The 27,644-nt window shown below is 32.0% G+C and overlaps 2 protein-coding genes across 2 annotated transcripts; both read left to right on the top strand.

Annotated features, from left to right (window-relative positions):
- Nucleotides 1-525: 525 nt before the first annotated feature.
- LOC133186619 (uncharacterized) lies at nt 526-10,007 on the top strand. Its single transcript, XM_061321853.1, has 8 exons — nt 526-686; nt 1,101-1,200; nt 2,099-2,224; nt 4,809-5,000; nt 5,854-5,971; nt 6,846-7,153; nt 7,446-7,686; nt 9,615-10,007. Exons 1-8 carry the CDS (start codon nt 643-645, stop codon nt 9,758-9,760), a joined length of 1,275 nt encoding a protein of 424 aa, XP_061177837.1. The 5' UTR covers nt 526-642; the 3' UTR covers nt 9,761-10,007.
- Nucleotides 10,008-17,796: 7,789 nt separating this feature from the next.
- LOC133186615 (dual specificity protein phosphatase 4-like) lies at nt 17,797-27,543 on the top strand. The gene is made up of 4 exons (XM_061321845.1): nt 17,797-18,300; nt 23,970-24,076; nt 24,538-24,757; nt 25,023-27,543. Exons 1-4 carry the CDS (start codon nt 17,931-17,933, stop codon nt 25,442-25,444), a joined length of 1,119 nt encoding a protein of 372 aa, XP_061177829.1. The 5' UTR covers nt 17,797-17,930; the 3' UTR covers nt 25,445-27,543.
- Nucleotides 27,544-27,644: the final 101 nt, after the last annotated feature.

Raw genomic sequence — 27,644 nt, forward strand, 5'->3', positions numbered from 1 at the left:
AAGTTCAACAATCAGGAGTAAGAATTAGCACTCTTTTAAAGGATCAACTTCACACTCTTAAGGAAAAGTGAGGTGGTGGTGGGGGGGGGGGGGGACTTCGGAGTGACATAGTCCAAAACTTTACGTTAGGTATTATTATGTTCATATTTCTTCATGGATTTAAAAAAAATTAAAAAAGGAGTTCTTATTCCAGTTATTTAGAATGCTCATTCCTTTCATGAGAGTATTTGTTCTAATTAAAGATTCCATGAATATCTATCAATGACAGAACTGAATAAGCACATGTTCAACACAGTTCCGATAAATCTTTTGACTGCTTTTTTTTTAATTTGTATACATGCACTATAAATATGAATTACTATAAATACATTAGTTTTCCATTTTGAAATGATGTACTAAATTATATTCAAAACGCCCATAAAGAGCTATGTACAGTGTATATAGTCTGTCTGCTGTCTTGATTTTTTAGAGATCTAGCGTTAAATTAAACACTATCGATTATGACGTAATATGAATGACGTCACAATTAATTTGACGTCGTCTTGGTTATGTAGTAACAACATAGATGGCTGACTAGAAGGCTAAACGTGTTAGATTTTCATATGTAATTTTTAAATAAAAATAAAATTATTATTTCGCGTGATGACAGCTACTCCCGCTAAAATTATTAACAGTGAAAAGAAACGGTAAGTCACAGTTATTTTAATTATTATTATTAATGAATATTTTTGATTATCATTGTTATTATTTAAGTTTTACTGAAGTCTATGTCATATTTGAGAAAAAGCGTCTAGCTGAAGGTTTTATCATATTTTTATCATATTTTATCACTGACAGAAGCAATTCTAATCTTCTATTTATTTTTGACAATATTTTTAGGTAGAATATGCATTTGTAAATTTATATGAATTAAACCCACTTCATGGATGGGTAAATAGTTGCCATCAACAAACGATTAAGTGCTTTGATTTAATTTTTTTTTTTCTCAAACGTACAATCTTATAACATTATTTATAGCAATATACATGCTACTAAAACACACCTTCAAATTTCCTCTGAAATTGAGTTTTATTTGTTAATTATATTTACGGATGCCATAGCGATGTGAAGACTGGAGCCCCCCAGTATGATCCAACCAACAGACTGGCGAGGCGGTTACATCTTATGAGTAAGACGGAGGGAATGTCCGAATATCAAGCCGTAAGTAACCCATAGCCATTAAAGATTTAATTATAATGAGGAATATGATATCAAAGGAAGATCCCAGGGTAGTGGGGCAGAAGAAAGGGGGGGGGGTCAATATACTCACTACTCGGGAAATGTTTGAGCATCAAGCCGTTAGTAACCTATAATAATTCAACATTGCATCAATGAAGGAATATACCGTGAGTGGGGGTAGGAGAGGGTGGGGCACTCACCTCTCATTTTATACATGTATTAGGACTTAGTGCTTTTAAATATATAAATAGGTATGGAAAATATATATATAAGATTATTCAACTTCACATGCATAATTAAATTTTTAATTATTTTTGGTCACTCAAGGCCAGGCAATATATTAAACAGTTTAAATAGGCATATAATTTGAAGTTATGAAATACATAAATTCCATGTTTCCATGTCACGGTCCTCCCTCAATTTAAGCTTCGACCCACACACCTCCCCTTTCTCCTGTGTGAGATTTAGGCCAGAAGTTTCAAACAAACTTTTCTTCCAAAATTGTGAAAAAATGAACTTAATGAATGTTTATTTAAGTAAAATGGGAAAAAATAGCCTCATAAAATTTCATTTTCACTCAGTTTCATAATAATGTCCTTCAAAGTGACAAAAATATTGTATATATTTATAAAGGTGGCGGCAGAAAGGATAAAAATTTGAACATCATAGAGAGCTAAGAGATTTGTGATATGCACCATTTACAACCAAAATATTCTATTTTTTGTTTGTAGCATATATTCTTAACATTTTAAGCAAACGATCGACAACTCTTATTACCACCATGAAGTTTTTTTTCTTTTTCTCCAAATTTTCTTTCTTTTCATTTATTTATTTCTTTATTGAGACGTCTTTCTTTATTTATCTTTTTATTTATTGGTAGGCTTACAGAAAGTACCCATTCCAGCGACCGCGCAACTGCGTCAGACCGGTATCTAACAAAATGGATAACGGAAAATTGTCGAAGTTGATGCTGACAACGTATCAGAAGGATTATGTATTTCACGAGGTCCGTATCAGATAAATGTTTTCCCCTCATTTATAAGCAAAAGAATTTTTATAGCATTCGATTTAGATAAAAAAAAAATTCCACTTGATCATAGAATACAAATAAAAATAAGATTCATAAATCATATAATACATAATCAAATTAAAAACAAAATCTTGTTCTATACTTTCCCGTTATATTACAAACAGTCTAAACTGTATTTATTTTTGTACCACTTCATAAAGGTCTATCTATTATATCATCCTCAAATATTCTAGGAGATGGATTGATATTTATAAGTTTCATAACTTGTCTCCGGATCCTTTTAGATATTTCCTATACTGTATATGTTTGTTATCATTACTATAAATTTGCAATAAAATACAATTTAAATTAAAATTTGAAAAAAAAAGAAACAACCACAAAATCCCGAATTATTCCTTTAAAGGAAATGATCGGGGGAAGATATTAACCATAAGTTACACTTGTGGAGTAAGTAATAGCACAGACTACAATGAACATTAAAGAACATCAAAAGCTAACAAATTTTCTCTCACAAACTCTTCTAACAACTAAAAGTAAAGTGCGAGTTAGTTTTACTCGAAACACTAATGAACGAATCAACTTTTCTCAGAAAGGGTGTAAAGGAAGCGAGTGAAATTCTTGCGCACATAGAGAAAACTTAATTTTGTCTGCACTATAACTGTATATTTGCTTACGTCTCAAAGAAAAAAAATTTAAAAAGCTCCTAAGTACATAATATGTTACGAGAAATTTTCATGAAGCTGGTAGTGCTCAGCAAACAAAGTACCAAACAACAAAACCATGTGCTCGAATGGTTACATTTACCGAATGCATCATGTGGAATCAGCTGTGATTGCCCGAAGCCGATCACAGAAACAAATAAACAGAATTGCTCAAAAATATCCAAAAAGCTACTTTTTTCTGGGCCTTAATATTTAAAAGAATTGATACCTTTTTAATGTACATGTATCACTTAATACTGAGCCTCAGAAATAATGTTTCTTCTGTGTATCTTTTTAAAATATTTTTCTGTTTAAGGTATTTCCACCCTCCTGTGATGTCATAGGTTTTGCAAAAACTGTCATTTATTAAGGAATGAATTTAATAGCTACCCAATTTATACGGTATAAAGTGAGTTGAGGCAGTTTACGCTTTATAAAAAAGCGTTAACTGTTCCAGCCCACTTTATACCGTATAAATTGGGTAGCTATTAAATTCATTCCTTATAATTTATTTTTCATTCATTTAGTGTAAGAAAAAAAAAGATGATTCCCTTAAAAAACGACTTCAAATTGTACAAAATTTGAATTTAACGTCAGGCGGATCGATACGTTTTTGACGCAAGTCATTGTGACGTAGGCAACCCAATTTATACGATATAAAGTATTTTTTTTATTCAATCAAATGGCGCGTTACGATCAGAATTAAATTATTTTAAATTCATACCCCATAGAAATACATATTTTGGAAGAATGCTTTTCAATAGGTGTAATAACAAATACTGTTTGGTAAAAGAATTAAAAAAGAAAAGATTATTTTCTTTATTTAACCAATAAAATGTTGCTAAGGGCTATAACTCCTTCTAACGTATCTTTCCTTATTGTACATCTAATGTAAAATGATTTCGCTAATATTCACAATTCAAACATACTTATAAAGTGGCAATTATTTTGGAACTATCAGCATCGCAATTATGTCTTTGAAGTTTTTACCGAATTTTTATAATACTATTTACTAAAAAAGTACGATTTTTTAATGCTGACATATGTTTCTGTTTATTTATGCCTTACATCTTAAAAATATGGCAACCTGTATATTTTTTGCGATTATTTATTAATTCAAACTATATTCAGTGAAAATAAATGCCGTTTTTTTTTTTTACTTTGAACCCATAAAATTGTGAGAATGGAAATACCTAATTAATAGACACTTTTGAGAAATTTGAAGATATGGTTTTATGTTATTCTGAAATTGTTTGTATCCAAAAATGTTCATCTAGTATTTGAATACAGGTGTTCCATTTATCCACCCCACGGCCTTTCCAAAAAGAAAATGGTCAACTCACAATTGATGACAACGTGTATTTAATGAAGAAAATATGCAGCTGGTTTCGTACTCATGATATAATAATTATACGTATTAATATTTTCCAAAAATTATAGTCTTGTTTGAATCGCATTATATAAATACTGCATGTAGTTGAGTGTAACATTGAAAATTTTCACCCCAAGAAAACCATTGTCAACCGAGGCGCAGCCGAGGTTGACAATGGTTTTCGAGGGGTGAAAATTTTCAATGTTACACTCAACTACATGCAGTATTTATTGTATTATACTGAATGTTTTATTCAAATACATATTACAGTGAACCTTGCGCGCATGAATTCTGCGCAGTCAATATTTTTTTGGAATAACACCCGTCGTCAAGCAATGTTAACTGTTGCTACGCTGGTGGGCGTGGCTTCATTATTCAGCGGGTAATAGTGTTTTTTAACAAATGTTTCTCGACGAATCAGATTCAACTAATTTACATGAAAGTATAATATTTGAAAATATTACACTTGATCCTAATAATTCTGTAGGACAAAAATGCCTTCAAAATGGAAAGCTTCAAGCCGATACAAGCGTACCGCCCATCAAGTGCCAAATTCTCTGACCAGACCAATTACAGCTTGTCCTATCAGTGCTTTGATAAAGATGTCGCCAAAAGCTGCCGTCCGGCAAGCGCTAAACCAAAAGAACCTCCGCGAACGCAGTACGAAATCGTCATTCCAGTGAGTAAGCAGTTCACATTTGGAGATTTTCATCATCCAAAATTTTCATGTATCAAATATTATACTCCAATATCACTAATATTCGTGTTTTCATGTTTTGGTAAGATCAACGAATTCATTTCCTTCACAAAATGTTCAATTTCAAACTAAAATATTTACATTTGCTATGTTTTTCTACTAAGCCAACTGTGCAATTGATTTGAAGTTCATTTCTGTGTATACTCACGCGTAGAAATATACACGGTGAAACTCGCGGTAAAGTGACGTCACAATGAGGCTACAGAGACGTAAATAAAAATGTAACGATATAAGGCAGCAAGAAATTCAAATATTGAGCATAATATTGTTGCTTTTGAACTTGTAAAATGTAAATATGAAGAATGTTTTTAAGTTTAGTGTGAATTATTGGTGTGTAAATCACACAGACTTGCACGTAGGCATATTTTTCATGAAGCGCTAGCGCGCTTCATGAAATATGCCTACGTGACAAGTCTGTGTGATTTACACACCAATAACTCACACAAAACTTAAAAACACTCCTTAAGTGGCATCATATTTGTCTCATAGGCACCTGAAGTATGAATGTTGTCCCCCCCCCCCTTTTTCCGACTTACGACTTCTAAGAATTTTTTTGTTAGGATAACTTGTCAGAAAGAAATGAACTTCAATATAGCATATCGTGCCTACTTTCTGATATCTGAATTCTGAAATCTAAATTTAATATTCATTACCGGGTTTTCTCCAAAACTAAACATTACCCAAATCAATTTTCCTTAATTTTATCGTCAAAATAGCTACAGAGGTATAAATTTTACGTTTATTAATTTTTGTTTATTTCTATTGACCAATGTAGGAAAAACCTTCAGGTGAAGGAGATGCAAAGAAAGTTGATGAAGCACCGAAAGAGAAGGAACCTATTCGTACAGAAAGTGACGCAAAGCCCGAGAATAAAGTCACAGATCCGGTTGTAGGTCAGTATATGACTGAAGGGGCTGACATATAGTTTACCCACTGACAGTATACATGTACTGTAAAATCCACTATCGACATAATTTTGTATTAATGAATGAATTTGCATGCTGCACGTTATGATACATTTGCATCATTTACCCCATTAGTGGACTGAATTTTGTATTACACTGTATATTTAGTGGGTATCATTACTACATGACTCATTGATTAATGAAGTAATTTGTATCAATGGTATATTTTGTACTATCCGGCTGGTTTTCAGTTTATAGTTGATTGATGATGCCATTGTAAACATGCGCGGATCCGGGAGGAAGGGTGTTCGGGAGGGACCGGACCCTCTCTGGGAATTTCAAAGTTATCAAATTTGTAAAGGAAGCAACTTGTCGTACACCCACCCCACCCAATAAATAGTTTTTTCGCCTCCACCCCTCCCTTCCGAAGAATTTCCTGGATCGGCGCATTCCGTTATATCATTAATGTATACAGATACCACTTTGGTACATATATCATCAGTGGTTACAACAGTGTAGTAAGTGGTCTTTTGTACAAATACACGTGCAGTCACAGTGGCAAGATCCGCGCTCCTGATCTACCCCCCCCCCCCTTCCTTACAGTTATGGTTAAAATACATTTCTTTAAAGACAGAATATTACTCGGCGATAAAAACTTACTAGTATACAGCATTATGTTATGACATGCTCGAATCTTTATTATCCATTACAAAAATGGAATGATAATACGTAGAGGATTTTTTTTTATTGGAAAAGATCTAACAAATTGTGTGTTTTTTATCCATGATCCTTCAAAGACAAACTTTCTTTTTTAAAAAAAAAAACTCAAATCATTCTAGAATAACATTTATTTTATTTTTAGAACCACCAAAAACAGAAGCCGTCTCAACTAAGATCGCGGTTCACGGAAGGAGAATGCAGTACGCCCCCTTCAATGGAATGACTACTTATACGGCGGATTACGTCAAACACTCGTGCGGGCCCCGTCAGCCAATCTGTAAACCTCCTACCTCTAATAATCACTACGATTTAGGTCCCTTCGATGGCAGAACCACCCAGAACACAACATACAAAGCGTGGCCGGTGATCCCCATTGAGAAACCCACCTGGGCCATCAAGCCAGAATACCACAGACCTCTGGGAGGGATGCCTTTTTCTAGCACATATATGGTACGTATTTGCATAATTTTACTATGATCATGACTAATCCCCCCCCCCCCCTTCATATTTCATAAATCATCTCTTATGACATGTCTGTGAACTTATCCATTATATAAATAGAGGATATTCAGTGTTTTGTAGTTGGATATGGAATTTATTTCAAAAGTGGAACAGGATATCGATTTTTTTTTTTATATTTTCACGAGTGGGAAGCACTTTGAATGTGATTCAAAGTAAAGATAAAATCAAAGTATTGTGCTTCTATACCCCGAATGTTTCTTAATTTATTATGTTAATTCAGGCTGATTTTGAAAATCCCAAAAGTCTTGTGGAAAGAATAATGCCTATAAAACCAAAAACCGGAACTGACATCATAAAACATGAAGGAGGGGATGGCGATCAGCATCCATGTACCACATATCAGGGGCATTATGTAGCGTGGAAAGGTGCACTTCCGGCCAAAACATATCAAATAAAACAACTCTATGTACCTACCGCCGGCGAAATGGATTTCCAGTCAATTCAGAGGTTACACTTCAGAGGTATGAAATAAAAGTTGCTTTCTGAAAATTGTTCAATCGCCGAATCGGTACATTTTAAGAGCCATTCTCTGTAATGACTTTAACTTTTATATAGGAGCTGTGGCACGCATAGTCTCAGAATTTCTACAAACTCTCTATGATAAAAGTCTTTGATACCCTAAACTCAAATCAGGCAAAAATTGGTTGCTACGTGTCATGGTTACCATAGCAACATGTCCTAAAGTTTGAAAAAATGGCATTTTTCAACATGTTCAGAGTCCCACAGTTAACGTTTGCAGCAAAGCAATGTGGCAATGACTGTTGCTGAAAGTTGAAGGCCTTATGTCTTAAATGCATGATAAACATGTTTGGTAAATCATTTTTTTTTTTATAAAGTCATACACTTAAGAATAAAAACAATTATAGGTTGAAATGCAAGCAAATAATAGACAAGAGATCCTTGTAACATATACCAAGGACGAAATATATTTTTTATAGGTTGGCAATGGTTGCCATGGTTTTAATACCACAAAGTTATTTTAAATTTACTTTCTTATATAGTGTTTTAATCTTATCCTATCTTTTTAAAAAGAATATTTCTATATAACTGATATAACTGATGATATTTTTTTAAAGGTGCTGGTGTGACCATAATTTTCACATTTCAAAAAATTCAAATTCAATTCTTTAAATAGAGCGTTGCTATGGAAATTAACCGAAAAAATATGCATAAAAATCTGAAAAATATTTTGTTTGTTTGGATACGTACCCTTGTATGTAGATTCCCAAAACTTTTATGATTGATATATATGAACAACTAGCCCGACTTTCAATTTTGACTACCACCCAATCTCTAACTGGATGCAAAAAGCTGGCACATAGGATTTAATATTGATATAAAATTAACAAAATCGAACATTTTCCCTTCTTGGTAACAATAGCAACAGTGTTGTATTTTTCAACAAACTTTATCAATATATGATATTCAACTTTAGTTCTACCAGATAAGTACAATTCAAGGTGAGTCAAATAATATGTTTCTTGATTAAAAGCTAAGTAAATTCCTAAAGCTGCAAAAAAATATCACTTTAAACAACTGGTACGTTGTTTCCATGGTTACACTGCAAAGTAACAATTAATCCCAATATTTCTTATGTTGTTGGTGTTGCAGGGTCCTAAGGATGTATATGTGCCAGTCAGGAATTCCATTGTTTTTCCTCAAGATAGTAGCATTAACCCAATCTTAGCAACAGATTTTGCATGGTTACACTGCGTTACCATGGCAACCATGAAAGTTATTTTTAGAATAATATTGCCAATATCTAATTACTTAAGGTCAAATATTTTTATTGTTTTTCTTAGATTGTTGATTGAGTTTGATCATGTAACATCTATCATTAAGTGAATATTGAGCAGTTTTCAGCATTTTTCAGCATCTAAAATGTATTCCAAATGTACCCATGGTTACCACTTACTTAGAGATAAATTCTAAATAGTTTATTTATAGCATAAGTGGCGACAAGGTGTCATGTTTTTGTGAGAATAGTTTTTGTTTTTCTTAGTCTTTATTAAGGCTTAATAAAGATTCAAAGTAGCTGAAAATCTCAATTTTTTTCAACTTTTCTGGCTGTTACCATGGCAACCAAGACACATAGCAACGAAATTTTATTTGATATATGTTTCTGGTGTCAAGTTTTAATAATGGGCAAAGTTTCATGAAAATTGGTGACCATGCGTGGCAAAGAAGTTGAAGTGGTTACAGAGAATTGCTATAAAAATGTGCAGAATATATTGGGCCTTTAAGAAAACACCCAACGCAGCGTTCAGAGTCGGTATTATTGTTACTGATTTATGAAAATAAGTCTATGAACTTAATAAAAAAAAAAAAAAAAAAAAAAATTATCAGAAGAAAAAATTCAAAATAGATATGATCTATTTTTATTTTTCAGGTGTGCAGACTGAACGTCCGAGTTTATGCCACAAATCTTCTGAACACCGAAACTTGAATGATGATAAAACAATGTATTTCAACACCACCTATCGAGATTCCTTCTTCAACCGAACTAGGCCAAAAAGTTGTCCCGTCGGCATTTAGACTCACCCTGGATGAAGTCTTACCAAGGCGGCTTTGTTTAAATTTTATTTGATCATTTTTTTTTTAAATTATTATTTTTTTAACAGAACTTTTTTTTATCATTTATTTATTTACTTTTTGCTTTTAGCATTTTGGAAGTATTTAAATTTTGAAAAATATAGTTATATTTTAGCATATTAATATACTACTCATGAATTATACATGTTCTTGCATTGTATTCTTTTTAAATTAAACTAATGATCATGTATATTTTTGTCAATTTTGTTTCAAAAGGAAAGAAACCTAAAACAGATTTTAAATTTTAATTTTCCCATTTTTTTTTAAATTTCTTAATTCCATTTTATTTTGGTATTTTCACTTACTGTCTTATTTTGATTTAAATTTTTAAAATTCAGAAATCCTTTTCACAAAAATCTTACGATTAATTTTCATCTAAGAGAAACCTTACGATTTTTAGTAACTTTACGAGAGCTCTAACCCTCTCGAAAGTACCTTAGAGCCGATTTTAATTTAAATTTGAAAGTATTACAGATAAAACCTAAATGCACGTATTTTATATTTCATTGAATTTTTCAACAATAATTGTGAAATACAAATGTAGTATTAAATGCTATTGTAAATTAGTTTTTATTCATACATTACCACTTTACCCCGATTTGACTATACTGCAACAAAAAGTGTGTGTGCGGGGGGGGGGGGGGGGCACTCAGATATACTACATCTTTATTTTATCATATGAAATAAATAATTCTAACTCTTTGATTGACTGAGATCCAACACTGTAGAAAAAATACTAATTATGTTCACCTGCGCGTGATCTTCTAGGTGAATGTACGGATATTTTTTTCTACATTGGACTAAAAATAGATTAAGAATTTCCATAATGATTCAATTAATTATGAAAAGTTATTTCACCTTCTTTCTGCTTCTTTTTTTTTTAATCTATATTCAAATCACACAAACACACACACACAAAAGATTTTGGAGTTTGCAGAATTCTTTTCTCTCTCTCTCTCTCTCTCTCTCAGATGTCACCCCCCCCCCTTTTAAGCTTCTCAAAATGAATGCTGCATGTCTGACAATCATTTGTTCTACAAGAAATTACAAATTAATACATCTGGCGATGATTATATTAACACCCCTTTCTAGCTGTGCTTGGCAAGGACTTCTACAATTGTAAACAATCAAGAAAGATGTCATGTTTTTTCTTAACGAATTTGTATCATCTAATTATAAAATCATATGATAAAACAAGTATTGCAGGGTTTTTTTCAGTCAATACGATATTTTAGCCACTGAGGGCTCGGTGAATACAGTATTCCTGAGGTTGCTAAATCGTCGTATCGACCTAAAAACAGCAATACTTGTATAATGTAGCGTTTTAGCAAGAAATGGGGAAGAGAAGGGGGACTGCATAAATTGGTGAAGAAACATAATTAATTTTCTTGTAAGCACTTGGGGGAGAACAAGGAATTGACATGCACCCAGTTTGCTTGTGCATGTGAACGCATTGCAAAAATTACATTTCCACGCTATGAATAAAATTTGTATGTACTATGTTAAAAATTTACACTTCTTAGTATATAGACGCATGTAAACTGCATTTACCTAATAACTGTGGTCGTAAATCATTTTGTAAAACGGATAATGTGTTGCCTTATCACTTTCGAAGTATGTATATCGTATATATCGTGTGGGTTATCACAGTCATAATTCAGCGAGAATTCCAAGATAATAAAGGGAATGCTGTGAAATTACAACGTACACTATCCCTATATAATGCATATCGTGACACTCGGAACCATCAGCTGTTCATCAGCTGTTTTTCTGCTGTTAATTGGATTTCCGGTATCCTTTCATATTTGTTCGTTCTTGTCATTTTGAAAAACTGCAATATTTACGGAAGCGTATTAGGGCCGCAGCAGTATCTTTTATTAATTTGTTTTAACAAATTACTAATTTGTTATAACAAATTATCAATTTGTTATAACAAATTATCAATATGTTATAACAAATTATTAATTTGTTAAAACAAATGACTAATTTGTTATAACAGATTACTAATTTGTTTTAACAGATTAGTAATTTGTTATAACAAATTAATAATTTGATATATAACAAATTATCAATTTGATATATCAAATTATTAATTTGTTATAACAAATTATTAATTTGTTATAACAGATTACTAATTTGATATAACATTAATAATTTGTTTTAACAGATTATTAATTTGATATAACAAATTAGTAATTTGATATAACAAATTAGTAATTTGTTATAACTTATAACAAATTAGCAATTTGTTATAACAAATTACTATTTTTGACAAAATATGAAGGTGTATACAGATCTACGGAAGCCAGATCAGATCAGAAATCTTATTTTAATTTGGTTTTATGTAAACGTAAAGCATAAGCTTTGAAGAGCTTTTGATCAGTATATTATTAATATGGATTTAGATCAATTAGCAACTCTGATTAAAGCACTTTATTTTTGGTTTTATTCTTACCGAAATTGCAGGGTTTTTTAAAAATTTTGTTTTGTTTTATTGTTGTTGCTTTCTTTTTGTTCTTTTTGAGTCTGTTTCTTGGAATAAATGTCTCTGATAGACAATTAAAAGAATAGCAAAAAGAATTCCAAAAGGCACGTATTTTGATTATAAAAATTACATACATACATGAAAAAATAACACAAGGTATCTGATTCCAAATTTTAGCAAGTACTACCCACTCAAGAATATTGTTTATTTTCGTTTTCAGAGAAGGTTATTACAGAGTGTTTATCATTTTTTCTGTGATAATTTATCTACAAATTCATTTTTGTCAATGTTGCCCTTATTGCCCCCATGTAAATTGGGGCCAAGGAGGTTCACCAGAGGAGCAGATTCAGGTTTTTGTATTAGGAACGGTGGTTTAGTTTAAAATGTATTAATTATACATAAACTGGATTGAACAGTAGGCATAAATGCCTATAATACTCTCTCCATTTGTCTAAGTACATACATGCATAAAATTAATGGTACATTTAAAAACTGAAAAGCAGTACGTAAAGTAGATCATCATTTGGTACATGTATAAAGTGAATCGAGGGAGGGAGGGGAGGGGGGCACAGAAGGACAGAATTCAATTAGAGCTCCTAAGAATAAGCAATTAGGAACCAAAGAATTTGATACATTGTATCTTTATAACAATAATGTTTGACAGTGAAAACTCTAAGTGCTAAAAGATGTAAATCCAGTTTAACATATTAGCCAAAAAGCTGTAGCTGCTGAGCTTAATATATATTTATTGTTTTCAAAAATCCAACTTATAATAAGATTTCTGATCTGATCTGGCTTCCATAGATCTGTATACACCTTCACTTTATCAAAAATAGTAGTTTGTTATAACAAATTAATAATTTGTTATATCAAATTACTAATTTGTTATGACAAATTAATACTTTGTTATAACAAATTAGTAATTTGTTAAAACAAATTACTAATCTGTTATATCAAATTATTAGTTTGTTATAACAAATTGATAATTTGTTATAACAAATTGATAATTTGTTATATCAAATTGATAATTTGTTATAACAAATTACTAATCTGTTATAACAAATTACTAATTTGTTATATCCAATTATTAATTTGTTATAACAAATTAGTAATTTGTTATTACAAATTACTAATCTGTTATAACAAATTACTAATCTGTTATATCAAATTGTTAATTTGTTAAAACAAATTGATAATTTATTTAAACAAATTAAAAAAAGATACTGCTGCGGCCCTAATACGCTTCCGTAAATATTTCAATCTTTGGCTTTGTGAAAGCATTGATACATAAGAATCTTAGAAGCGGTTTCCTCCTCGCATAAATACATGTATATTTCAAACTTTATATATTTTTACCAAAGGTATTTCAATATTTAGACATTCTCTTTTTTTTTCCTTTTAATATACCTGAATCATCTGATTATTACCTGATAAATAAATAAATATATATTATTATAATAGTAACTTGATCCGAAGAGCCGTATCACGTCGAGTTGACAGGCGCGGATCATCAGATCAAACGAGACGCGAAGCGTCTCGTTTGATCTGAATATATCAGAAGGGAAAAACGTCTATTAATATTCTACATTACTTTAACTTAAAATAAAGATTTGTATGTATTCTAGAATTCAAAGCGCCTACATGTAACATTGAGCAAATTACTTTTCAAGAATATTTTCGCAATACGATGATAAGTAAATATCATGATACACTTTTTTGTATTATAGTCTTACAACCTGAAAAAAGAAAAAATATTTTCATAAAAATCTAGTTACTAAAAAACTACAAAATGTAGTACACATGTATTTATTACTTAGTATGTAATAAATAAATTTATATGACGTATACTCAGTTTATATATTGAAAATGTCGATAAAATTCATAGATTCTTGTGCACCAACTTAGTCTTGTGCCATAATCTTCTGTTTGGACAGGAAGACGGGGTCAACAGTTTTCCATTTTAATGATCCATGGGGTAAAATATATAGAGGATATTCAATGTTTTGTAGATGAATATGGAATTTATTTCACGGGTGGGACAGGATTTTTTGATATTTTCACGAGTGCGAAGCACGAGTGAAAATATAAAAAAAAATCCTGTCTCACGAGTGAAATAAATTCCATATTCATCTACAAAACATTGAATTTTCTGTTTATTACATTTTCTTTGATTTTCCCTTTGCCTCTGTCTTTTCTTAACACAGTGTCATAGGCTTGACGTCATAGTTGAGCGGTTGAGACGTCATAGCTTAGAAGTTGTGTGTCAGATTGAAAACATTACATAGCATGGATTTTAAATAGCAACATATTTAGGAAGAAATTTGCAGTTTTAGCTCTATCAAGATGCTTAGTTACTATCTCTATCTTATGAAAGGCCAGAAATTATTTTTTACTTACTTTGATATCCTTTCACACTGTGAGAGAATATCATTTTTGGTATCCTTTCACACTGTAAGAGAATATCACTTTTATTCAATAAATAAATCACAGTATTTCACTGTTGAAAATGTAATAAAATTTCCTATTGACGCATTTCGATTAAGTGTTCAGTGAAATCTATTAAAAATTTTACCATTTCAGAGCAGTCAAATCAGAGGTTCCATACATAGCTACTGGTTTAGATTAGCAATTTTGACTGACATTTCTACCCCCCCCCCCCCCCCAAGGGAATTTGACAGTATGTATTATGATGTATTAAAAAAATCTCTTGTACAATATCTGGATCAGAGCCCCGTTTTACAAAAGAACTTACGACTAACACCAAAACGTAATTTTGCGAGTAACTCTTTTTTTTTTTTTACGTTAATTTGAAAATAGTCCAAACCGTTTTAAAAAGAAGTTGGGAAGATATTTCTATGAAAACAATTATTAACAGAAACATAAATTTTGCAAGATTTTACAATTAACTAAAGCTTTTGGTCTTAGCCGTAAGTTCTTTTGTAAAATGGGCCCCTGGAATGAAATTGACTTATGATAGGTGAGGTAGGGTTGAGGACTCACTCAAGAGAAATTAAAAGAATGTATCATATGAATACGATAATATAATGTATAATGTATATATCCTAAACAATGGAACACATTTAAGGGTACATTCCACAAACAAAAAATCAATGCATGGATATCGATTGATATAAGTTTCTGGACTGATTTTGAACGGAAATGACATAAATAATCAATCCCTATAATATAAAGAAATCGTAAGTTTTCTTTGGTGCTTAGATAAGCAACTTTGTATCGTTTTCTATGTAATTCTATACAAAATTTTGCACATATTTTTGACATTGTGACAAAATCTTACAAAATTCTCTCACATTACCCAGAAAATATCATTCAGGTTACCTATTTGAATATTATTCTTAGAGAAATAATGCTGATTTCTGCAAAAAGTTTGTTTGTGTTAGTTATCCTTAACTGCTAAATTCAGACATGTCTACATTTGTAGTTCGCATGAACTTAAATGCAAATAGGACAGAAGTCTATTACATGCACATCAAAGTATAGACGAATAAGTGGGCGCCTTATCATGTTGTAAAAATTTTGAATTTACCATAGGTGGAGGTAAAATGCAGAATTGATAAGAACTTCTTATTCGGATAATTAACACAGGAAACTTTATGCAGACATCTGTGTCACAATTAGGAAAAGACATTTACCAGGGCAAAATAGTCAGAATCTGCGATTACAACTAATTTTATAAATGTTAAATTCTAAGATTTTCTCCTCAGCTCCTGCAAGGGAAATTTTGGATCCCTTCCTTTCGACCCTCATTATCATAAACCCATAGAAAACGCCTATTTTTGAAATTGACACAGTCGACACAATTTTTAAAAAATAATCAAATGCAAATAAGCGGAACTAGTGTGTCTAAATCAACCCTACCTTTATTCTATCCTAAATTATCTATATATAGGTAAAAGGAATTCCCTGATTTTTGAAAATGTAATGCGACACAAGGACACCGATGTATAAATTTAAACATTTGTAACCAAAACACATTGTGCCCACGTATACATAATCGTTTTTAAATGTCATGGTGTATTGTAGCATGTCAAAATAGGGTTCAAAGGGCATAAAATGGTTTACTCCATATATAGACATGTTTAGAATGCTTACGTCATGTAGGATCAACAACCAAAAATTTACTAGTGCAATCACTATACATGTGTCAAACTGTTCACCTATATTCACAGACAAATATAGAATTTAATCACTGGTATCAATGAAACATGTATATTTATCATAAGGGTTCGGATCTGACTTTAAAAAAAACAAATAAATAAATAAAAATAAAGAAATGAAAAAAAAATATTCACACAATTTTCATCAAGACACTGCCTCTTTCATCAAACTAAATGCGATAAATATTGCATGGTTCAAGTAGTTCTCTATCATTTATTACACTGTAAATAACTGATACTTTCTATTTTAATCTTTCGTTAAAAAAAATAAATAAATAAAACCTCATGTCTCTAAATCAATATGTTGCCCCCCCCCCCCTCCCCTTCCTTACCCCCTGTGGGAATTTTGTACGCTGTTTAGCTGCTGCGTAGAAAATAACCTTGAATCACCTTCATTGTTTACTCAAGAAGTACCAATAAATTATTATTAGAGAATCTATTAAAACGTTTTTAAATTTCCATGAGGGAAGTTTAGAAAGATTACATTGGGATACCCATTTACTAAATGCTAATTCGGTGTGTCACATTTCCTAATTTTTATACAAACATGCTGGGTTGTAATGGATCAAGAAATTGAAAAATAATAGACAAGACCTTAATCCACAAGAAAAAAATCTTCTTGACCCCCCCCCCCCTCAATAAAAAAAGGGGGAGGAGAGGAACCCAGGCATCCTAACCTCCGAAAAGGGACACCTTAGGCCGATAGTATAGAGTTATAATAAAAATATTTCACAAAATGGAAAAAAATCGAAAGGGCTCAGGATCTATCTTGGAGGGGGGGAGGGGTTGTGTAGGTCCCGAAATACTAATACTAATAGCTAGTAGACCTTAATCATGGTAATGGTGAACATGATGCGTATGAAAATAATACCTGTATCTGTATATTTATTTAAAAAACTATGCTGATTGCGCGTTATTCAAACATGTAACATGGTACTACACTGTTTATTTAGTCTTTACTTTCGTCATACTATACATAGTTATTACTAATACGGATGTAGAGTAATAATAAACTGTGTGAGAATAAAGGCGTGGTTTGTTTATCACGTGACCTTATTGAATGAATTGTTAACGAGTTTACGCACTACCTTCCTAAATACGACGTGACGTCAGATGTGTTCGGCGTAGGGATATTGATGTAATAGCTCATTATCAGGAAAAAAGAAAAGCATCTAAAAAGAAATTAGGTGAACATATGATAAAGAGCACTGAAAATAAAACAGTAGTCTTAAAGAAAAGTAAGTGAGATCTTTCCTCATGAATATCAATTATCTCACGAACTATATTTTATTGCGCAATCATTTAAATTTCTCACAACCCTTATCAATGGAAAGGTCATTTACCAACCAAAACGACATTTCATTCATGAGTATACAGCTTAGCTAGTCGTTTGCATAATAGAGAATACTATTCTTGGCAAGCGTGAAGTCGGATTCTAACTTCCATTAGCATGGACACGTTAGCAGTAAAGGGAATAACTGTGGATATGCTGGTAAAATGGCAAGAGAGTGCCAAGGAAGAAATATTGATCCTGGACAGCAGACCCTTTATTTCCTACAACGAAGGCCATATTGTCACCGCAACGAACGTTCATTGCCCCCCAATCCTGAAACGCCGATCAGGGGGATTTGTGGCCCTCGAGAACATCGTCCCGTGTTGTACGAAGAGGGGGAAGCTGGAGAATGGCGAGTTTAAGCGAATCATTGTGTATGACGAGGATACAGTCGACTTGGAGCTGTCAGCCAAAGATTCTAACCTCTACTCGGTGTTAAAAAGTCTTCGACAGCAAATTGAAGTGGGCGAGCTCTATTATATTAAAGGTCTGTATTTAATATCTAAACTAAACAAACTTTTTTTTACAGTATTTGTTACACAGTCCCCTGCTGAGAAGGTTTGATCAAAAGGACAGGGTTTTAATTACCAAAGGGACTTGTAACAAACTTTCCTTATAAACATCCAAGGGAAAAACACTGTTACAATTCCTTTTGGTCTCATTTTCCATGTGTGACAGACACCCCCCCCCCCCTCCCTCAATCCAAATTATATGGCACTTGTCTGGTCATTTTCAATGTTGCTTTCATAATAACCAAAAACTGAATCTTCATGTATGTTCAAAAAATGAAAGTGAATCTCGCATGAGGACATTCTTTCCTCCAAGTTTGGGTCTATCGCAAGGTTGTTACATGTTCATTGTTAAAATGAGCTACTCAGTAACATGTTCTCTCTTTATTATTGTAAATCATTTCATATTTGTCTATTTCGGGCTCTAAATCAGAAATAAATATTCTGTTCTGTTCTATTCTGTGTTGAGTCTTGGTACATATTTATATTCATGCAATTTTTAGGACAGTGGGTTGTATCAATATATTATGAGCAACCTAATACTCTTGTTACTTGTTTTTCCCAAATTATGAATTCAAAAAAAAGAAGAGAGAAATGTGGAGCCCAGCAGCCTTTTATTCTAATCCTAAGGTCTGTTGAGTTTGGGCTCAACTTGATATTCGGAATGAACTTTGAGTGAAGGCATCAGTCTATATATCCGACTGAGCCACATCTCTGCCACGATTCCTCAGACACCTGTCCAGAGAACAGCCCTAATCTAAATCTATATTCAACTTACTGAAAAACTTAAAAAAGAAAAGAGTCAAAAGACATTTCCTTATAAACCCATTCAAACTTCTATGGCAAATATTTTTAAAGATTTTGAAGGAAAAAATGTTTTAGATTCACTCATTTTACCTCAACAAACTTTGTCCTAATTAATCATATGTCTGGAGTGGTGTATTTAATTGGTGTATATTTAATTCAAACAGGTCAGTCAGTCTAAATCTTTCAACACTATATGCAAACTAATTCTTGTATTTAGCAATATACCAATATACAATCTACACATTTGTACCTTTTAATCTGATCAGAGATTAAGTGAAAATTTTTAAAATGGGATTATGTGATGAATGTTGTAATTTCAATAGTTAACACTTGTGGTGTTAATTGAATTAGCTAGATTTTAAATGTGTTATATCCATGTTTTTCACAATTTATATTTATATAACAGATATAATGTACATTTTTTAGTTTTATTTTTCAAAACTTATGAGAAACAAGTTAAAAACCCAAATTTATTTGTTAACTTTCAAAGCTTTCAAGACATGTTATAAAATATAATTTATATACATGTATATAATTAAAGTTATTTTTGATAAACATCTAAGAAACATTCTCACAAATCTTGCAGTGTGACTTTATAACAATAACAGATGTTACATGTATAAGTAGCTATAAATACTGAAAAATGCACTTTCTTCATTAATAATGTTAATTGGTATATTATTTCTTAATAGTCATCATGTACCAGTATGACTGACAAGTTTTGCCAAAGTAAGAATGATAATGAGACTCAATTATAAGTAAAATTTTATTTCCTTTGCATAGCAACTCCACTTTTATTTAACTATTTGCATTGAAAGGTATGCATGTAGAAAAATGTATTTGATTTTTGACCCAAATTATAATTTTTAAAGAAAGAAATTACATAATATATTTTGCACACAAAGTTGGAAAGGGGGATGGGAAAACACATTATATATAATTTTGGCCCCATAGGCCCATACAGGTGTTTTCTAAGTCATTAAATTAAAAAAATTAAAAACGATATCTGAACAAAAGCTGCAGATCAAGTGGCCAGTAAATAATAAATATATTGCATAAAACTGTTGATTAATTTATCTAGATACTGCTAGATATAGATTTGCTTTTTTTTGTTTGTTCTTTGTTCTTATGAATTTTTGAGAAAAAAAAATCCCCCTTTAATTCAGAAATATTTAGAATGGACTTCATGAAAATCCTGAAATAGTTCCATTACTCTTTATTGTTCTATATTGTTTTATTTATGTAGGGTGAAAATGTTTTGTCAAATCATTCTCTAGGGGTATTTAGGTGAAGGTATCTGGAAGTGCCCCCCCCCCCTCCCCTCCTTGTTGATTTGTGGACTATATAACACAGAGTACTTTAGCCTTTTGAAACAGGACAGCAAATTATTACTAATCTAATCTGTATTAATGAAGAAGAATAAATTGAAAACAAGGACATCAAGAGGAAGTTAAAAATAAAATACAGCACATATTTAATACATGTATAACATGTATAATATATGTATTTATTTATAGTTTACTTCTTTTGGAAGAAAGACAATTTTTAAGTGTAATTTTTACATTCGTAAATGTTTGTTCAAGATATGTATTTTAAGTAGATGATATGAAAATGGCAACAGAAATTTCCAAGTTTGCAGATGAATTAAATAGAAATTAATATACATGATCTTTATGATATGTATATATATAAAACTGTGTATTCAAGCTTTTTCTTTTGAGAATTGTAAGTTAATTGGAAATTCCTAAAATTAGAAAAACCTTGAATAAAATCCTGCTACTTGTTAGATGTTTATAAGATGAACCCAAATCTGTAATGATCAACAACACTTCACATGCACAAAAACAAACAAATCAAGACTGTTTATATAAACATTTCCCGTTCCTGCTTGATAAGACAGAGAATGCCTTCTTTGAGTTAAATATTGACTCTGGTGTCCAAGTACAGCCAGTGCTCGGTAGATTGCGGATGTAGAATTCATTGAGAGATAAAACGATTTTTTTCCTTCTCTCTATTGATTGATGCGTGGGAGTGCCTGACTTTACAGACCTATTTTCTCTTCACTGATGATGCTTGTTGATGTTTTTTCTTCTTCTGGTCTCTCTCTCTACATTTGCAAATGCAATGTAGCACGACCCTGTAGTTAGTTTGCAGTGCGTGCAAGTGCATATGTATCAAGTATCTTAATGAGTTTTGCTGGTACAGTTGTAACTGTTATTAATTATATAGTATGCACATGTACATTTCGCATCTAAAATGAATTCAAATAGTGGATATAAAACTTGTTCTTTCTTTCTCTCTCTCTCTCTCTCTGCACACGTCTTTCTCTACACTTTTTCTCTATGTATTTATGTTTACGCTCCTAAATGAAAGCTAGGTTTTGGAACTCACTGTGAATCGATTAAATCTTGCCAACTTGGGGACAGCATTTATACAGAAGATCACCGTAAACACCATCAATATACGACCTAAGTTGACCGAAATTTCAGAGTTTGTTTACGAAAAGAATTCCATTCAGAGAAGTACATATCAACAGTAGTTCATTAAGTACATACAATGTAAATTTGAATAAAAAAAAAATAAGTAAAGAAAATTATTAAGTAAATATATTAAAGTTTATATCACACGTAAACAACTGAACATAAATTATACACGTTTAATTTGGAAATAGTTTTGAAATAAGATTATTGATATAAAAGACTGTATAACATGTAAAGAAGATATGATTGCAATTTTTTTTAAGTGAATGCGCAATAAAACGGCCCTTTTTAGTGGAATTTTTTTTCTTCAAATTATTATCATTTGTTGACAATTTATCACTATATTTTCTGCCTAAGGGCTAATAACTAAGGACTTGTTTTTGCACCACTCATCCCAGTTTATCATGTGCTGATGATGCGATTGACCACAACAATTTAACCACACTCGCCAGCTAGGTGCGTTCGAGTACAAACACGTGCACCGTCCACATCCGTCCAGCTGGAAATATGGAAAATTATTATTTGGAAAAATTTAGATTACCGTTTCGATCCACGAAATGATGTAGATGTAATGATCGAAGGAGCTGTTCTTGAAGGACAGTGTGCGTTTATGAGTAGATTTTTTATTTTTAAGTGTAAGAGTACTGAAATTCAAGTTTTGATATTTATAAGATTAAGAAAGTACGGAAGTCGTCTTTACCAAAAAAAAATCTTGCCAGAGAGAGTGGTAGATTTCATCCGGTTTGGTATAAATAGAATTCTAAGTAGCTCGTATAGGGGCCTTCATATTTTCCGGGATCAAATGTTTTACTCTGTACAAGTCTGGAGAAATCCTTAAAAAAATCTATGTCATAAACGTATAATCGTTATACACTGTGCTCTTAAGTCGTGGTATTTTGAAATATTTTGATTGCATGGAATAGTCAAGTGTTATGACTTAACTTAAAATCTTACCTGGTAAAATTCTACATGTTTGCGAACAAAGACCCCCATCCAATTTTTCCAGAAAGACAACACATTTTATCCCAGGTTTCTCCAAAAGCTTTGAAATTTGGCAGGAATGATACCTATGTTCAATAGGTGATAATATATCAGAGTATCGCAGGATAACGAAAGTTTTAAAAGCTTGAAAGAGACGTCTTGACTAGAAAAGGACGTGTCAAATTCAATATTTCGTTTAAAAAAACGTATCAATTCTAGGAAAAAACTGAATATTCATGACTGAAACAAAAATATTTTCAAAGATATGTGATATTGTATAGTTATCTTCATATATCTTTTAAAAGTCAGAGAATTTAAAACAGAAACTTGTTAACATCTCTATCTCTCTAACTATATATATAGAATAGAATATATTGCAAATAACGTCTTACTTTTAATATTGTTATTAAAACCTATGAATTTGAAGTTGTATTATATATTTTTTTCTTTTCATATCGCATGTCTCATATCTTATGAAACAGTTTCACATTTTTTTCTTTCACAATACAAGTTCCTGTTTCGCAGGAGATAATGAGAACTTTGTGTTTAATTTTAGAAGCTATAAATAACATATAGATGGTCTGTTTAATTTGCTAAATTTAGAAGATGATGAAATTGATACGCTCTCACTTAATAAACATATTGACTGCATTTGCCAATGAAATCATCCCGAATACATGTATACTGATAACATAGCCATAATTTAATTTGCAAAGGGAGTGGAATTCGACAGACTTGTCATTGATATAGGTGTGTTTGTTGTTTGCATATAAGTATTGATACGGGAAACGATCTTTTTGTGTAGTGTAATAAATATTGAATAAATATGTGAAGTAGTGTACTTATGTTAGCATGTTTTATCCAGGAAGTTTTTTCCCCTTTATTGACTTTCCTTAGAAAAGGAAAATGACGTACGTGAACAAAGAATACATTTACAGAAGTAACTCAGTGACTGTGTACGCTTTTAAATGTGTAATTGACACTCGACTCTGAAGAATTAAGGAAATGTCCTTTCGCGAAGAACGATTAAATATTGTACAATCTACTTCACATGTTCTTGAGTCTGACTTATTATGACCCCACAATGATATATACGGCATATTTTGTACTTGGTCTTAGGTATTTAGTAAGTGCCTGATTTTTTAAAGAACTAGATCGTACTTTTTAGATACGCACAACGCACAGAAAGACAAGATATTTCAGTCTAAATCAATTATCCTCACAAAGCCTCAATTGTGGGATAATACAATGTGAATACATACATTGTATTAGTACTGATGGAATTTGATTAAAATTATAATGTACATGTACAATAGTCCCAAGTGTTTGTTACATAATATTTGACATATCTTTCACTAATGGTGTAAATTTTCTTACAGGAGGATACAAAGACTTCTGTTCCACATACCCAGAGTTGTGTGACTGTCAATCCAAGTTAACCACATGTAGTACCCTCAATGTGGAACCCGACAATGTCCACAGACAGGTAAGACAAACTCTACCCCCCCCCCCCCCCCCAAACACACACACACATGCTGTGTGACTGTCAGTCCAAGTTAACCCCATGTAGTACCTTCAAAGTGGAACTCGATAATGTCCACAGACAGGTAAGACCAACTCTATCCCCCCCCCCCCCCCCCCACACACACACACATACGCACAAGCTGTGTGATCGTCAGTCCAAGTTAACCACATATAGTACCCTCAACGTGGAACCCGACAATGTCCACAGATAGGTCAGACCCAAAGACTGCTCATGCTCAAAACATCTCTCCCAAGTCCCACAAGTCAAATATCAGACTTAATGGAGATATTTTTTGTGCTCATTGACATACTATAGTAGTTAACAGATTAACCATTATATTAAAATTGGAAAACAAACATACTTGGATAATTTAGTTGTCTGTGCAAGATGTATGTATTTATTCATTGATTCAAATATTGTAGGACGCTCCAGTGGAAATACTCCCATTCCTCTACCTAGGTAACTTTCAGGATGCATCCAATTTGGAACTTCTGCACCGCCTTGGAATTACATCATTAATGAACGTTTCAACTAAGTGCAAGAATCTCTTTGAGCAGGACTTCAGTTATATGAACATTCCTGTTGATGATAACCCTAATGCAGATCTGGCAGCCTGGTTCCCCCAGAGCAATGCTTTTATAGGTATGGGCACCAGTTCAGTTAATAAGACAAAAGAGGAATAAAATTACTTTCGTTACTTCCATGGGATAAATGAATTTGGACTGATGAGATTTTTTTTTAAGAATTGATAAAACAAAATAATAAAACAGTATTAATATTATAAGAAGAAAAAAGCTAATTTGCTTTGAAAAGATGCTATGTTACAATTCAAATAAAACATTATGCATGAGTCTAAACACATACATTTTATTGTTTAATATTTTCTTCATTTCTGTTTCTTTTACAGACTCAGTTCGAGAAAATCATGGCAAAGTATTAGTGCACTGTCAAGCAGGTGTAAGCCGCAGTGCCACGATCTGTCTAGCCTATCTCATGTTCACTGCCAAAGTCGGGCTGGAAACCGCCTTCGAACACATTAAATCTCGTCGAAGTGTCATATCTCCAAATTTAAACTTCATGCGACAGCTAGAAAATTACGAGAAAGAAATCAAATCACATGACGGGACTTTAAATAGTTCGGTGTCCGATTCCTCTATGGACAGTTCAATGGACACTTCATCCAATGAAACAGCTAGCAGCTCCAGTTCAGGCCTGCAGTCCACTGGTTCCAGCCTATCCCAGGGACAAGTGTTTGGGAGTGGGGCTTTTGACTTCACGTTCAGTCCTACATTTTCCTCCCCTAATACCCCACTCCTATCTCCCAGTTAGCCCCACCCCCCTTCCCCCTTTCATCACTTACCCCTTGTTCAACGTTATATCATGTAGCCAAAGTTTCCTTATTGTGTTGTAGTTTTTCATACTTTAAATTACACTGTGCCAAATGCCTCTGCATTATATATGATTAGAGGCAACTCTTGTGTTAATTCAAATGAGTGTAACAAGTGGATTTTTTCTTTCTTGGATGGCCAAAAATTCTACCACAGGATGGTGCTACTTAACAAGAAAAGGCTTCAAAGAGGTCTACCGTCCAGCTTATGTAACCAAAAAAATTAATATTCCACCAATAAATGTCACCAGACAGTGTTATCTCCGCCATGTTCTACTAAATTAATATGATTAATAACTACAATTATAGCTTTTTTTTGTGAAATCGCAAAAGTTCATGTTTTTTGTGTACATATTGAACCAAGTCCAAAGATCTGATCATTTCTTTTGGCATCTTCAGTAATTTCTGATATTAATTATTATTTTTATTTTTTTGTGTGTAAGTTAATATAATACCACAGAATTCCATTATTTATTATGTACAAGCTTCAGGACAAATAGTTTACATTCAAGGGACCAGTCATTTTCTCAGGCAATTTCTAAAACAATTCCAATTGAGGTACTCTCCGCAATGTTTATTTTCATCCTTTCAGGGAATTCTGTTTCTAGTTTTATTTGATATTCACCAATGAAAAATTCATATTAGAGTATAAGAATTACTGATTTGCAGGTCATATCAACATACATAAATTCAGTATAGACCATTTTCTTAGCATATATGTACCCAACATTTACATGTAGATCACATCAAAGTTTTGTGGAAACTAGTTTATTTTATGTGACTTGATCATGAAGCTCTTTCAGTTTTTTATGTGATATTGTTCCCCCCTCCCATTTTCCTCGGCGTTGTGACTAGATCTGAAAAGATGGTTGAACTTGATGACTTGAGATCTGTGAAGAAGGCTGAATAGGATATTTGACACAATCATAGTTAGTTTTTTTGTCCCCCTTATCTATATCATTTCCTGTCACTGCTGAAGAAAATGTTGATTTATTCAGATAGAGAACACAATTTAATACCATGCAACATCATAAGTCATGTACAATATTTAAATTTTACACCATCGCAACAGGATGTTATTGAAGTTTCTTCAAATTTAAACCTGTGTATTATTTGTACACGTGTACTTCTCTGCTTGTTTTCAGAAGTTCACTTACAAAACTTCTAACTTGTAATTATTTTAAAGAGAGAATCACCTTGCTACTTTCCGTTGATAAATTTTAAATTATTGTTTAAAAGTACCATAAAAAACAAAATTTTACCATCAAGACCATAAACAAAATTCTGAAAGCAAATTTTATAAGTATAATGAATAACCGAATACTAGATAAATATGCAAAATTTATCTATCTCTTATTTAAAATTTAATTTGAAACGTCATTAAAATCAATATATTAGAAGTTCCATAATTTTTCAACACAGCTCATACAACAGGGGCTTGAGAAAAGGGGGGGGGGGGTGTAACCATATATCTGCCTCCTGTGTCAAATTTCAAAGCAAAAATGTAAATAATGAATATTTGGAATATGTATTTTCAATCTTTCTTTTGAAGTTTAGATCTACTATTTTTAAAACATTTAAATACTGTTTTGCTTGTGTTCATATTGTAATTTTGTATAGTTTCTGTTCAAGTAAAGCTTACTTTATTTCAGTTTCAAGTTTTTTTTCCCTTTAAATATCAGGCTGTAAATACAGTGTTTATTACATGTACTAGTATTATATTTTTTTCTTGTGATTTCACAATTATTATGCAGAGTTGTTAACCAATATGTTTTTTTGGGGTCATTTTCATGTACTCAGTTCATTTTATTTTTATCATGAAGATCATCAATGTACTTTAAGGTTACTAGTTATAATGGTTTGTGAGATTGATGTTAATAATACTCTTGGTGAATAAATGAATCGTATAGACTAGTAATATCACTTAATGTCTTAGAAACAGATGTAATTGCATAATCACTTGACAAACGTCTTAAAAAGAGAATTGTGTTTTTTGTTATACACGTGATTTGTGAAATCCAAATAAAAAAACAAGAATGAACTGTTGTTTATTTCCTACATCCTGCACATTTAAAGGAATTGGAAGAAATGAAAATTTCATAATAATGTCACCCAGAACAAAGTCAGGGGGACAAATTGTTC

This window comes from Saccostrea echinata, unplaced genomic scaffold, assembly GCF_033153115.1.
Source record: "Saccostrea echinata isolate AGI-Se365-2 ecotype Australia unplaced genomic scaffold, CSIRO_AGI_Sech_v1 ptg000014l, whole genome shotgun sequence".
Taxonomy (NCBI): domain Eukaryota; kingdom Metazoa; phylum Mollusca; class Bivalvia; order Ostreida; family Ostreidae; genus Saccostrea; species Saccostrea echinata.

What these genes read in the sequence shown, in the direction of transcription:
- LOC133186619 (XM_061321853.1), top strand. Translation starts at nt 643, where the DNA reads ATGACAGCTACTCCCGCTAAAATTATTAACAGTGAAAAGAAACG. An exon ending in GAATGTCCGAATATCAAGCC is followed by an intron (nt 1,201 to 2,098) that starts GTAAGTAACCCA and finishes ATTTATTGGTAG; the next exon opens with GCTTACAGAAAGTACCCATT. An exon ending in AGTCACAGATCCGGTTGTAG is followed by an intron (nt 5,972 to 6,845) that starts GTCAGTATATGA and finishes TTTTATTTTTAG; the next exon opens with AACCACCAAAAACAGAAGCC.
- LOC133186615 (XM_061321845.1), top strand. Translation starts at nt 17,931, where the DNA reads ATGGACACGTTAGCAGTAAAGGGAATAACTGTGGATATGCTGGTAAAA. An exon ending in CGAGCTCTATTATATTAAAG is followed by an intron (nt 18,301 to 23,969) that starts GTCTGTATTTAA and finishes ATTTTCTTACAG; the next exon opens with GAGGATACAAAGACTTCTGT. An exon ending in CCGACAATGTCCACAGACAG is followed by an intron (nt 24,077 to 24,537) that starts GTAAGACAAACT and finishes CAAATATTGTAG; the next exon opens with GACGCTCCAGTGGAAATACT.